The sequence below is a fragment of the Rhamphochromis sp. 'chilingali' genome (assembly GCF_963969265.1).
Source record: "Rhamphochromis sp. 'chilingali' genome assembly, chromosome: 20".
Taxonomy (NCBI): Eukaryota; Metazoa; Chordata; class Actinopteri; order Cichliformes; family Cichlidae; genus Rhamphochromis; species Rhamphochromis sp. 'chilingali'.
Window position 1 is genome coordinate 20,887,542 of NC_137947.1, and position 14,922 is coordinate 20,902,463.

Genomic DNA, 14,922 nt, shown 5'->3' on the forward strand with positions numbered 1-14,922 from the left:
AGGGAGTGTGGGGGGGCCACAGCCCCGTCCTCCAGGGCATGAAGCGGGTATGGAGGAGATCAAAACTCCAGACATCCAGAGGCCCCCAGAACACAAGAGACCATGGAAGACCAACAGAGGGGCAGCCGCGCCACTGTTCCAGTAAGAGCTGAGGAGAGTCCCAGATGAGGGCTCGCCCAGCAGCCGCGGAGCAGAAGTCAGGGGGAGTTGCAGTGACGCGCCCGTGAGCTCCGCCGGCCCCCAGCTGTGCCTGAGTGACCGAGCCCCAGGCCGAGAGGCCGGGGGCACCCCACCTCCAAAGGGGGCCCGAGCGAGCCCCAGGCCCCAGGCCCCGACAAGCGGCCGCCAAGGAGTGAGCCGGTGTGTACCCGGATGCCCACCCCCAGACACAAAGAACCACCAACACACCGACACCTGAGGGAGTCCGCCACCGGCAGGGGAAGTGGTGGTGGGTGGAGATAGGCCTCCAAACCTTGGAGGGCCTGAGGTGTCCCCAGAGAGGTGGCGTCTGATACCCAACCTGACATATAGACACAGACATACAGGCACACACAGACACAAACATCCATTCCCACCCTCATGCTCTCACATGCACTCACTCCACACTCAACCAACGTGGAGACAGACATAAAGAGACGCTGTACACACAATCACACTCCCCAAGCGTACTCTACAAACCGGGTCTAGGTACCCTTGCCCCTGGAGGGGGGAATTGCACCCAGACCCAGGTGGTGTTACCCTTTTCCCTGCGGTGGGGAGAGGCAGACCACCCCGACTCCGCAGCAGCAGGGAGGCCCCACACCCCAGACCGCAGTCGGACGGCCAACTCCTCCTACTAGCCCTCCCGCTCCAGCAGGCCGCAGAGAATGGGGGTGGGAGAAGACTCCAAAGAAGAAAGACTTGATGCACGATGGGAAGCCCCAATGGGCCTAGACTAATGCAGCATAACCTGAGGGTTCAGCGTCACCTAAACCAGGCCTAACTTTTTTTAGCCTAATTTTAACTAACTTCTGCTGGTCAAAATTACAAATAAAGTATGTATCCAAGGCGGATGAGTAAAACTCCTTTTTGTCAACATAAACCTCTTAATACAAGATAAAGAAGTGCAATTTCTTTATCTTTCTTTATAAGGAAGAAAAATTTTCCCCAAAGCCTTCCAGTGTGCTGGATTGGAGTCTTTGCAAGGTCGATTCTGGCCCTCGGGCTCCACGTTTAACAGCCCTTTTCTAGAAATACTGCACTGATACTGTGCGCCTGGACAGCCTGGTAGCTTCAGACTTGAGAAAGTTTCAAAACTCGACATTTCTGTGTTATGTGGGAAACAAAACCAAAAGGCGCTTTTGTTTGCATACATTTATTACCTTCATAATATCATTTGAATGTTCGAACAAACATTTTTTTGCCTGCTTGACAGATTCTCTGAAAAGTTTATATCTGTACTACAATACAGTTAGAATAACAACAGCATCAACAGATGCCACAGTGAACAGAGCGTTGACCACATGGCAATGTTTATGCACGAATCCATCTTAGGAATATGGTGCAGAATTGTACGTTTCTCACGCAAAAACAATGACTGTAAAAATGAAAAGTTGTACAAAAGTTATGTTATACATCATTTCCTTAGTGGTTTACATTTACATTATAAATGTACCATTTGATTGCAGTACAAAGATTCCTTCAAATAAATCCCTTTGGGAATATTAATATGACTAATACAACAAATCAAAGACATAATTGTGAAACTATTCAATCAAGGGCAAAGACTAGGCAAGCTAGCAGTAAACCTTTTGACTTGGTGAGTCCCTTTACTGATCTGTGATCAAGCTGCAATAACATGCATCATCAAGGCAATATATATAAATTTGAAACATTCACTTGATGAGACAAGAACCTCTATTGCCCTCCGAGCAAACACATCCAAAAAAAAAGTGAAGGATGAAAACAAATGTCTGCTAGGCAGGAACACGAGTCACAGCACTGGGAGAATCAGTGCTCAGCATTATTTATCTATTTTCTTTTTAAATGTAGTACCATGTGGAGCAAAAGCAGCTCCGGGTTTCCTTGTAGAATAAAGAATCCCTTTCTACATTAAGCTTTAGCCTTCTTCATCTTCTTTAAGACTTCAAAAAAACAAAACAAAAACAATAAAAAACAAAACAAAAACAAGAATTTACCTGGTTTGCATAAGCAACCATGTCAGAATATCACTTAGTGTAGTGTTACTAACTTGACAACCACATTGAGAATGGCTCAAGTCAGATAGGATAGGATGCGAGATAGGACGGAAAAGTGGTTAAAAATGAGGGTTTTAAATCGCTGTAAATTAAAACAAAAAAGTGATAAATGATCAACTACTTTGAAACGATACGAGGATTGCTGCTGCTGTCTGTCATAATTAAATCTGCTGAGATAAATGTTTACGCACTTGCAGTGATAATTTTTCAGAAGTGTCTTGTACATACTTTAAGAGTTTATACAGGTCTTGTTCATTTAAACTAAGAATATTACTCAGTCTTAGCTTTTAAACCTACTGTACTGCAAATATAAACAAAAAGGAAAAATGACTTCACAAAGAGGCTTTGAATTGCACTTGAAAAACGCTCTCATCATTGGAAGATGGATGTTCTTGTAGTTTAAATGCTCAGACATATTTTAAGAACATTACACAAAAAAACATTTGAGTTATCCAAAGTTAATGAACTGCTGGAAAAAAGGATGTTTTCCTTTTCAAAAAACACATGACTGAACATAATCCAGGGCTACAGAGCAAACACAAGCTCTGGTGATAAACACTGCCGCTGCATGCATAATTCTGTTACTTTATTAAACACTGCTTAACCAGGTTTTGGGGATATTAGATTACATGACTGATAGTAGAAAATACCAGATTTTTATTTGTTTTCATCTTAGATCTCGCAGTACTTCTGGTGACCTTAGTTCTCTATTTGTGTCTCGCAGAACTATTAATATGAGACCATGTTGGCTGTGGGAAAACTGGTTCTTTGTGTGATGGCACTTCCTATCTGGAAAGTAAGGTCAGAACAAAATATTAGTGTTCTTAACGAAATTTCTTCCTGCTGAAAAAAAATGAGTTATGGATATTGGCACGTTTCACTATTAAAGGCAAGGCCTTGTTCTGTTAACAGGCCTCCTCTCCTTCCTCTAGCTGAAACTCTAAGCTAACAGAAAGATAAAAAAAAGTTTCAGATACACAGTAGACCAGATTGGGAGATTTAAGGCACATGGAAGGGGCCACAGAGAGGCCATGACTGGCAAAAAAGATAAAACAAAAGACCAAGTACTATAAACACAGAAGAAAAACCACAGAAAATTGCCTGTTGACACAATCAAAGAGGCCTACAAAGCTTTGCCTAACTGTCTCACATCTCTGCTGCTGTCTAATGGCACAGCCATGTTATGGCTCCAGAGACTAAAGGGCAGGAAATAAAACTAAAACTTACAAGCAAACTAATTACAAAAAACAAAACAAAATAATCATAGACACTCATTCATGAAAATATAAAAAAATACATATGTAAACCGATTACCAATAAACATTCCACTCATTTGCCTAAGATGGTAATAAAAACTAAAAAATAAAATCATAATGCAAAATGAATACAAAATACTTATTTTTGTCTCGTCTAGAAAGAGAAACTGATGCTCAACACAAACACTGATCTCGGAGGAATGTCCACCAATCGAAACACTGAAGGAGTCAAAGGTCACAATGAGATTTACTTTGGTTATGTGTTAAAGTTGATCAAGTCACCGCTTAGGTGCGCTGACCTATTATTACTTCATTTGGTGCTGTGCTAATGTCACTGGTTAAGTGCTTACTTTTGGCTTGGTAGAAAATGCATCTGTGCTTTAAGTCAATAAAAAAAATGCATAGTTTCATTTCAATCTAAGGAATAAGGCTCTCACAGGCAAAAATCTAGTATTATTAAAGTGCATGTCACTGATACAAGAGCATAATACAAATGCAGGTAGTACCAATGTGTAAAATGATGTACTAATCATTCTGCCTGTTCCCTTGAACAAAAAGTGGACAGAAATACTGGACAGAACCAAAACCACACCCTTCATATATAAATGCTCAACAAGAGACTAGTGGATTTATAAGGCAATAACACTGAACTTCATGTATCTGAGAAATCCCTTTTTTTGTTGTTGTTGGCACTTCAGGTAAAACTATGGCTTTTAAAAAAAAAGTATTTATAAATGCGCTATATGGCAATGCAACTTTGCGAACAGTCTCAATTCAGCTGAAGCTGAAAAAGGGTAAACAACCACTGAAACCTAGACGCCACTCTAAGATGCTGGACTCTGGTCTTCTTTATGGACGGTTCTCCGATGACTGGAGCTCTGGAGGCGCCTACCATCGCCCACTGACGCTGGCCATCTCAGCGTGAAACTGGCGGGAGAGGCGGCCGCTTGCCCCCCCTTCCAGGAAGGAGGACCTGATGGGTGGCTCAAATAGTTTCCTCCGGTTCTTGTTTAGTTCTGTGGGCAGGAAAAAAAAAAAAAGATAACCGCAAAACATCAGGAGCAGCAAAGGTGATACAAACATAGTGTTTAATGTGGGGTAACTTCCATTGTTGCGATGGGAATTGCAGCAAATCAAAGTAAAAATAAATAAAACCGTGGAGAATGTTGCCATGTCTCTGCAGCCTTCACTGATCTACAGTGACAAGAAAATTGGATTCAAAGCACTACAGAATTGCTCAGATCAACAAAACCCCTCTTTGTGTCCATCTGTTTTTACACAGCAGTTTGGACAAAATGATTTCATAAAAATGTCTCAAGAACACCCTGGCATCTCTCAGTTATTCATACGATAGCCGCAGTCTGTCGGTGCCAGCATAAACCTTCAGTATGATTACTGGAGGCAGGCAGCTCGCTCCAGCAGCTCTTTTTACTGGCACACCAGCAGGAAGTTAAAACCTGGATTGCCTTGACTGGTATTCTATCTTTTTATGAGAAGCAAAAACACAGAAAGACAGACAGAGATGCGCAATATGCAGTTTTCAAGCTCTAGAGTCGGTCAGCGGAGATGAAAGTTGACCTCGACTTGGCTGAGGCGACAGGCAGCAAAACCGATCCTGGCCTTGGATCCCTCTGCTTCCTTAATAATCATAGTGCTGACCTCGACATTTCCCCTCATTGCCCTCGCTGTCAACCCTGACTCTGGTCAGACGTTTGTGAACTGAACATTTAAACAATAACCATGACAGGAAGCTCATGATCCCAACACAGACATGATTAACTCGTGCAGGCTATTATAATGTCAGTAATGAAGTGTGACACCCACCACATTCACATTAGATCAAGTGTAACAACAGGGAAGAGTCTGCATCAGCATGAGACAGGCAGCTGGAGCAGCTGGGAAAATACCAAAACACTCATCAGAGAAGAATTTGCTTGAATCCCATTTATTGCTGCTGCTGCAAATTACTGCAGCATGTCCTCTCAGAAATCTGACCAGTTTAACTTCTATTCTGGCTTGCTGACAACAAGAACCACCTATGAACTTTGAGATATGAACTTATTATTTATCTTTTGGACTGCTGGGATCCACTCAGACAAAACAATAAACATAAAAAAAAAAACATTAATGAAACTGCCTTCAGCAAAGGTGAGCTGGCAGAATGAAGCTCGTGCTGGTACGAGTGATTATCGGCACAGGAAAAGACCAACGTGGGTATCTCTGCGTTGTTATGCAAATGTTTTATTTGCAGTGTCATGCAGCTGACAGCACAGAGAAAGATAAAATGCAACAAGAGAATGCTCTTTCTGAATTTTTTTTTTTTCCATACCCGAGATAGCGAGCAGCATTTTCCTACGGGCACCAAAGGTGGTGATTCCCAGTTCCTTCAGGTCCTGGTCTGTGAGTGTCAGGAATGTCTGGAGGTCAATCTAGAAGCAGCAACGAGCCAGTTTAACAACCTTAATCTAGAAAAGATCTTCAAACATAAATGTCAAGACTAATGGTCATGTACATAATATCCTCCCTGCCATGCAAGCAGTAATATTTGATGTACGAATGCAATTCTACAGCTTGTTAAGGAAAAATTAATTAAACTATGAATGTAACATAGCAACAACAAATAATGACAGGGATATTTCACTTTGGACAGAAGTAATGGTCTGGCACACCCACACGTCCACCCCTACAGTTAAACCAGGGAAGACGATGAAAGCTTGTGCGATAAAAACTTGGTTCAGAATCAGGATTACCTCTTGTTGCTGGAAGACGTCCGTGTACTTCCCCAAGCCCAGTTTGCTGAAAAGCTCGGGCAGGTCTGAGCCTTTCAGAGACGAATTCAGGCTGCAGCCGTTTGTGCCCGTTACTGATGAAATAGAGTCCATGTAGTTGCTGCTGCTGAGGAAATGTTCTGCAGCTACAAGACAGTTTAAAAAGAGACATTTCTTTCATTCAGTCAGGTAATGAAACAATGTTTAACTTAAAGAGATGAAAATTTGGACCATTTTGACTGAGACCATCTGTTCTGCAGATTAACTAGACTGGCAGCTTCACTAGACTTTAACGTGCCAACCCTGAGTGCTATATTGAGTATATTACTCTTACAAGCAAAACCATCAAATTCAGAGGCAAGAGTGCTCACAATGACATTTTAAATCTTTATTTTGTTCTCTTTCATTTCATTGTTAATCAGCATCATTATTTGAAGACAAAAACAACAAAAATTTACTGACCAGATTTGTTCTGTTTCCTCTTTGGACTGCTGACGGCTGAGGCGAACTCTGTGTGGCTTGCTAGGCCGTTGCTGGTGGCGTTCCTCTCACGCCAGTTGTCAGAGTCACTCCCGTTCCCCACGCCTTCCCGGCTGCTGGATCGAGACAACGACAGTGGGGAACCCTGAGGACCAAAAAGAAACAAGTTCAGACTGAATTCTGTACATCCCAATACAGAACACAAACGTCTGTCTACTAAAACAACAGTCAGGCAAATAATGTTTCTTATAATATACACAACATCAGTACATGCTAAGATATTGAACATATTGATCACGATAATGAAAGTTAAACACTTTCATTTCTGTCTGACCTCGTATGTCGTGCTCATGCTGGGTTTGTATGAGACGTGATTGGCTCTCCTTAGCTCCTTGATAGTCTCAGCTGGCATGGACTTTGAGAAGCCCAGACCACTCCAGGTGTTGGTCGGAGTGCGCACCTCAGTCACTACTGGCTTCTTCAACATAGCTGTGCGAATACAGAAAAGCAGTGATGCAAATATGTTTCTATAAAAGAATTATATAATTCTTTTATAGAAACACTAAATATTATATAATTATATAATATTTAGTGTGAAGATGTTTTTGTGGCTAAAGAAATAAATGTAATTTTTTTTAAGGGGACTAAATTATATGTCACACTGCTAATGACACTGATTGCACTATTTGATGGCACAAAAATGTCAACTCACCTTTAGTTGCCAGTAGCTTTTTCTGTTCATAGTCAAAAGCCTGTAAAATTCAACAGATGGTTAAAGCCAATAAAACCATGGCCTCTCTTTCCATGTTAGCTGTGTGTGTGTGTGTGTGTGTGTGTGTGTGTGTGTGTGTGTGTGTGTGTGTGTGTGTGTGTGTGTGTACCTGCATGTTGGCAAAGGAGGTCTGAGGTGCCAATCGGATTCTCTCCCTCTCGTTCAGTTGTGCTGCCCTTTCAGCTGCCCGCTCACTCCCCGGTGCCCTCTTATCTGCCACAGGACTGTCTGATGAGCTGGACTCCGTGTCCGAGAGGAGACAGTCAGAACTGTTGGAATTAAAACAGGCACTGTATCAGTAAATAACCTTTCTTCAGCTCATCCTTTGCTGACGTGATCACTCAGGCAGTTAAAGAGGGCCTTTAGTAACTAGCATCTCCATTATCCCTTTTCCACTAGTATCTACTCAGCTCGACTTGCCTCGGTTTTAAGGATTTTCCATTTTTGGCACCAGGTACTTTTTTAGTACTTACTCAGCCGGGGTTCTAAGTACAAAAAACCCAACAACACAGCGGTTTAACAAAAAGCGGCTGAGCCTTAACGGCCTCCGTTATTCTATTACGTTTGTGTCGCATACCAATGACATCATGTGACTTTGCTATTACAACCTGAGTCACATAAGGTGCCTGACTCAATTCTAATAGAAAACGACTGAAACCGAGTAAAGCTGAGTCGTGTCTAGCAGCTACTCGTGGAAAAGTGCTCGCTCTCATGAATGCTGATGTATATTCGAATTTGTAGCAGCAGAGTACAGTTTTTGGACTCTAGTAATTTTGCATGAATCACAATTCAACACACAATGCTCCCTTTCATGCAACTTTCTTCTGACTGGCTGTCTCTCTCAAACAAAAAATATGAAGATCAGCTGGGTGGGGTTTCTGTGCTCACACAGCCAGAGCTGCGCACTTGAGATAACCATGTTAAAGATATCTCTTCTGACTGACATCAAACAGAGCCAAACCGCTAAACAGCTAAGCAGTTAAAACAGTCTGAAGCCTGAGCTTTCAGCTCAAAGGGGATTACTTGCACATTTGCAGACCTCATTATTTCAAACTTTGGCCATGTTTGATATTAACATCACAACTGTCAGAGCATCTATACGGAAAAAAACAAGGGAAAGTTGAGGGATCCCACTGCACCATTTCAAAAACAGCTGACGTACTGGGATTATTATAAACATAGAGTTAGCCATCATAATAACAATGCTGTCCAGTATAATGTGTATAACGTACCACAGCTGGTTGCTCCAGTTTGGGATAGTCTGTGACTTTATGCATTATTATTGTTTAAAAATAAAAATGATCCCATTGTTTCTGGGCTTATCTTAATGTCTGTAAAGATCAATATTTAAAGAATACTATCAAACTTTAGGAGCATGATCTGTAAAAGATTTTGGAAGAGATGCTAAAAAGTAACAACAGAAGTCATAAATGATTCAGACATACTGTAGATGAGAGTTCTTGGTGCCCTGCAGGAGCTCCACAGCCTGTCGTTTTCCTGATGATGTCTTACATGACGCCAGCATCTGTTTCAACTCACTTCCATTAGCGGAGTGCGAGGGGCTTCTGGGCATGCCCACTTCTACAAATGTGTCAGAGCCTGAAGGAATAAACACGGACAAATGGTGAATATTCTCTTTTTTCTGTGCAGACAAAATACACATAATGACAACAATAGCTGTAATACCTTAGGTTTCATCAATTTCAATTTATACCATAACACAGCCTGCACTCAGAAGTGACTGGGTCATTCAGTATGAATGAGTATGTTTAGCTTGTGAGCATATGTACTGCATGTGTGCATGCATTCAAGTGTGACAGGTCTCACTTGAATTCTAGATTAATTAAAAACACACCAGCTGTGATTATAGTGCTTTTTCATCCGCTTCTCTGCTTTTAACCCGACAAGGACCTGCTCTGTGCAACAGGATGTGCACGTGTGAGTATACATGGGTCGCATACTGTAAAATAATATGATGTCAGCCACTTAAACGAAGTTCTCTGGGGTTTAATGTTTGAACAATATCCCCAGACACCTTCAACTGACACAGCGGAGTTAAGCTGTACGAGGCAAGCCAGCGCAAACACATTCTGGGACACAGGAGGTGGTAAGGGAGGGAGAGGAAAACTTAACTGGACACACCGCGTCGGGGGAGGACAAACTTTAAAAACAGCGGGGAAAAACGAGACGCGTGAGAGTGAAGGTTTGAGGGGAAAACCGCGAGTGTAAGACACAGAGGAAACGAGGGCCTTTCTGAACCGCGAGGAGACCAGCAGTTAATCTGTCTCCGCTCCAGTGAATGTAGTCAGAAAGCGTATGAGGTTAGGAGGACAGTATAGAGAAGTAAAACGTGGGTACAATAAAGGTATTTTCCTCAAAGTGGGTTTAAGGGTTGCATAAATCTCAAGTGGAAAATCCTGATTTGGACATTTATGTTAAGTCTGCAAAGCTAAGGTCCAACAAACCTGAGCTGAAAGTTTTAACAGCTCAAACATTTTGTCAGTCCAAGGCTGTAACAACACATAAATCACAAGACTTTGTTTATTATAAATGACTCACCACAAAAAGTGCGCAGTTGTGAATAAGTGCACACTTTCAAAATGACTTTTTAGCCAAGTTAAATGTTTTAATTAAAAACGGTGAAGATACGAATGAAAAACGTTCATAAAAATCTGTACATCACCTCCAGGCCTTTACATTAAGAAAACCCAGGTGGCCGCCTTTGAGCAAGCACTTAGTGACAGTGGGAAGGAAAAACTCCCCTTTAACAGGAAGAAACCCCTGGAAGAACCAGGCTCAGGGAGGGGAGAGGGGCGTTAACTTGAGACAAACCAAACCAATCACATGACCTCCTTGGCAGAGAGAATTAATCTTATATTATTCTCAATAGCCATTTTATATAGTACACAGTCATACACCACTTTGTTAGGTACACCTCTTCAGTTGCTTGTTACTTGTATCACATAACAGCAACTCAATGCATTTAGGTACACATGGTCAAAAGGACCTTAAGAAGTTCAAACTGTTTAAACAATGGTGAAGAAATGTGACTCTAATGATGTGTTACTTACTCCATCTCAAGTGTTTATTGAGAATAGTCTGAGAGAGGAAATAAACAATAAGCAGCAGATCACTGGGTGAAAATGTCTTAATGATGCCAGAGGAAAATGGCCAGGAGTGCTTGGATCTGATCCGAAACAAACAGTAACACCAAAATTGGACAATATGTAATTGGAAAAACTTTGCCTGCTCTGATGAGACTCAATATCTGCTGCAGTATTAAGACGGTAATGTCTGAGTTAGGTGTAAATGTGAAAGCATGGATCCAGCCACAAATCACATGTGTTCAGTGACAAGGACACTGCAATGATTTGAGGAATACCTTCGTCCGGGCTGGACTTGCTTGACCGTGGTTCTGATGGACTGTGGCCACTGGCTTCCTGGACTGAGTCACATGGAGCTGGACTCAAGACATTTTCTGCAATTGACGCCGTTGTTATCCTCCCATACACTGAGCCAGAGTGCTATACATGTGCATGCCCACACAAAAAATAAAAAATAATTATTATCACAGTCATTCAAAACGTAGAGCGAGGTGATACAATATAAAGTTGGTAAGGGCCCAACCTTGACATGTCCATTCAGGGTGCACTCAGGGACCCCGTTGGGCTGCTTGTCTATGGGGGCGAGGCCAGGTGGAGGAGATGGTGTGTTCGGTGTATAACTTGGCACACCGGACAGCAGGATGCTGCTCAGGGTGGCCTGAGTGGCAGGATGCAGCATCAGCTGAGACGAGAAGCCTTAAGTTTCCAAAATATCAAAGTAATAAGAAAAATGTTACAGGGCTTTTTGTCATGTAATACATTACCTGAATTACCAAAAATTAAAATAAAGATTGAGACATTTGTAAGGATTTTACTCTTTCACGTCAAGCATGCATCAAGACACATAATTTGTGAATAAAAAATAAATAAATTAAATACAGATTTACCATAAGAGCTACTGGCAGTACTATATACAAACCTTGGGTGCTGGTGAGTGAACTTGGCCAGAGGGAGGGGGAAGGAGTGGGGTTACTGGGGCTTGGGGTCTGCAGAGGGCTCATGGAGGAGTTTAAGCTGTTCAGCACAGCGTTTGGGGCAGCAGAATTGGGGAGAGAGTGTGATGCTGTTGCACCCAGGAAGGCTAAAGGGTAACCAAAAGAAATTAGGAAAGAAAGGAGAAGACAGTATATGAATAGATCAGTGGTGGTCCTGTCAAAGTGCATTTTTTAAGCTAATCATAAGTTGCACTAAGAAAAAAAAAAATCTTGGTCTTCCAGCTATTTAACTGGAATTCCATCAAACTGCCATCAACCCAACAGCAAATGAGAGCAAGAATTTCTTAAATTTCTACAAGGTCATGGATGCATAAGTACACGTCTAGTGTGTCCTCATACCCAATAAAACTATGGTATCGAGAACACCAACAATGTGGTGCTTGGTGTCTTAACCCAAACGCAGTGTATGAAAACAGAAAGAAGCAGGTCTGTGGCTTTAACAAGGGGCTACTTTGGCTCCAGGAATAAGGCCAGGGATTCTTCTGGCACACTGGTCTGTAATCTGAAGAAGAAAAGCATGTAGCAATTACTAAAGGCCAGGATGTGGCCGTCCACAGCTTCACCCGGGGCCCCTGAGTTTAAATGAAACAGCAAAAAAAGATTTCTACTGTACGGGCACTCTCCTGGCACACTGAGCTTTTTTGCAGCCAATCTTTAATCTCATTTTCTAGGGGGGACAATCCAATCATAAACTGAACACATGCTCATCAAAACTAACAGAAGATATGCTAAAACATTTGTGCTAGGTTTTCCAAAATTATAACAAAAATAAACCCATTATCTCAGAAAATTCTCAGCACAAATACATACTCAACATCTTGACTATCACATATGGTCCAAGTCAGTGGTAGGAGAAAATAAACACATTCCAGTAATGTAATGCAGATTTGCTGTGGTTACCATTTGATGACATACTGCATTTATATTTAAATTTCTAACAGATAAATTGCAACAGATCTACTGCCAGCTAGTGCTTACAGGAATGAGCCACTTCCTGTCAGCTTATCCTATCTGCCTTTCCGACTGCCTCTGATATATAAATCATGTCCTAAATTCCATGTTTTTTTTGTTTGTTTTTTAAACAGACTGAATCTCCAAATTTTTTTATGAGAAGAATGCAAAAATCTGATAACTGTGACTAAAGATTTGTTATACACTGCACGCACTCTTACAACCAATTGAAAGTCATCCATGGAAACAAAAATGTCCCCTAATCTCAACAGTTCTGGACTCTGTTGGGCTCAGATGTTGAGGTCAGCGCTGCAGACAAACTCCTACGCGATAAGAACCGTTCATCATCCTGTGATTCATAAACTCATAAATTATTCAAAGTGCTGCAACTACATGTGTACCGAGGTTATTTTCTGATGGTTGACTGATCAAAGATGTGCAGATTTGGACTTGCGTCCACACAGCTCCTGCTGTAAAGGTCATATAGAGATGCAGTGAGTCACCAGCTGTGATTTATGTAAAGGGGGATTGTGTTTTTCAATTCAGTAAACCAATGAAAATTCTAAAAGAGACTACTTTGTGTTACACGCTTGGGAATGACACTGATTCATGAAGATATTAGTTCTTCTATCATGATACAATTGAATCTGTTGCATTTTGTGCACGAAATAAAAAGGTAACATCTTATTCACCCTCCCCCAATCATAGAGAAAGATATTCTTTAGCATTATTTCTTAGCAAGTTAAACATTGTCATTACCAAGATTACTCAGCCCCAGGCCAGCTGAGGCCAGGATGTCCAGGCCAACAGGGCAGATGAGAGATGGGGATGGACCATTAGTGCCAGCATTCAGTGCCACAGGGGGTGAGGAAGACACCACTCCATTGCTCTCGAGACCCAAGAGGAATTTTCGGGCTTCGTACATGTTGACTGCATTCCTCTCCACACTCTTGACTATCACAGACTGGGAGAGATCGAGAGAGAAGGAAGAGGCGATGAGAAACCGGTGAAAACGGGAACAAGTGGGATGGACATGGAAATAAACAGGAAACTAGGAGGCAGAAGAGAAAAGCAAGAGGAGGAGCAAGGGAGAGATAGGGTAGGGAATGTTGGTACCATAGATAGGGAGTGAAAGGGAGGCTGAGGGAGAAGACAAACATAAAATGTGAGGAAGGAAGAGGGAATTAAGGGTAGATTAGAAGGATAAACATTGAGGCAGTGTGGGAGAGAGAAGGAGACGGGGGAGGAACGACAGTGAGAGAGACAGTGTTTCTTGATCAACATATCTGTCTGATATGAGAGAAGAAAATAAGAGACTGTAAAAAGAACAGAAAAACACAAAATTCACAATCAGATTTGGAATCATTGAAAGAAATGACTGGAAACCTTGCTTTATTCGATCTTACCAAACATCAAATATAAATCAAAGTGCTGACTTTTTGCATTTTGCCAAAATTGAGCTTCTGAATTTATTTTTTTTTCAATCAGCGGTGAATATCCCTGACACACGTGCACACCCTCCTCTACAGGACTGCCAAAGTGATTGAAGCAGACAGGCTGTGGCACCCATTTGGACCGGCCTTTTGGATTATTTCTGTCACCTCATTAAAATGTTTAAGTGAAGGGTTCTTAAGAGGATCTGGGCTGGGTCGGTGTTTATACTGGCACTTCCACACCGGTCCCCGCAGGCCCGTCTGGTTTGGGCATTGAGCCCTGACTCAGGGTGGGACGTAGGCACCTTGATGAGCAGGTCAGGTTGAGGCCAAACAGTGAAATATGACTAGGAATACTACGTGTACAACAGCAGACTATTATAAACATTAGATCAATTGTATATACAAAAAAGGCGTGCCAAAGATTGAGTAACAGATTTCACTAATAGAAGCTACATTTAATTAAAGGTCATTGAGCTTAACTCCAAATTTCTACCTAATTTACCAAGAATGAAGCCACTTACTTTTTGTTATGCTTCAGCTTTTCCTACTAAAAAAAAAAAAAACAGAGTGGCCCTGTCCAGCAGATGAAACATGCATGGCAGGCTGTGCAGAGGAGAGACTGCGATTCCCCACTGTGGCAGATGCCGACTTGCCAAAACCCTTCACCGTGTTGGTACAGGGATCCAGTTTTTCCCTTTCTAAGTTTTAGCAGTGATGAAATATGACAAGGCAATCCATAATTTACTTCAATGTCATGCTGTCATTTGATGGAAAGTAACTGAAATGGAACAGTGGCTTATTTGTTTCTCGAGCAGTCGTTTTTTTCCCCTTCTCTGACGCTGCATTTGAACAAGTAGGACAGCAGCTGTCTTTTTCTATGGGAGAAAAGGACACATTTTCATCGAAACTTTAATGTTTACTGG

The 14,922-nt window shown here is 41.9% G+C and overlaps 1 protein-coding gene across 2 annotated transcripts in view; it reads right to left on the reverse strand.

The window, feature by feature from the left end:
• Nucleotides 1-1,348: 1,348 nt before the first annotated feature.
• bicc1a (BicC family RNA binding protein 1a) overlaps nt 1,349-14,922 on the reverse strand; it is a 60,217-nt gene continuing 46,643 nt past the window's right edge. For both annotated transcript variants that reach the window (XM_080868745.1, XM_080868746.1), the window contains 12 exons: nt 13,323-13,527; nt 11,537-11,698; nt 11,141-11,313; nt 10,896-11,037; nt 8,959-9,112; nt 7,623-7,782; nt 7,454-7,493; nt 7,076-7,230; nt 6,724-6,886; nt 6,244-6,407; nt 5,823-5,922; nt 1,349-4,509 (listed from right to left, as the gene is read on the reverse strand). In XM_080868745.1, the coding sequence (XP_080724871.1) occupies nt 4,382-4,509; nt 5,823-5,922; nt 6,244-6,407; nt 6,724-6,886; nt 7,076-7,230; nt 7,454-7,493; nt 7,623-7,782; nt 8,959-9,112; nt 10,896-11,037; nt 11,141-11,313; nt 11,537-11,698; nt 13,323-13,527 (1,746 nt within the window). In that variant the 3' untranslated portion in view covers nt 1,349-4,381. The remainder of the gene's footprint in view (nt 4,510-5,822; nt 5,923-6,243; nt 6,408-6,723; nt 6,887-7,075; nt 7,231-7,453; nt 7,494-7,622; nt 7,783-8,958; nt 9,113-10,895; nt 11,038-11,140; nt 11,314-11,536; nt 11,699-13,322; nt 13,528-14,922) is intronic.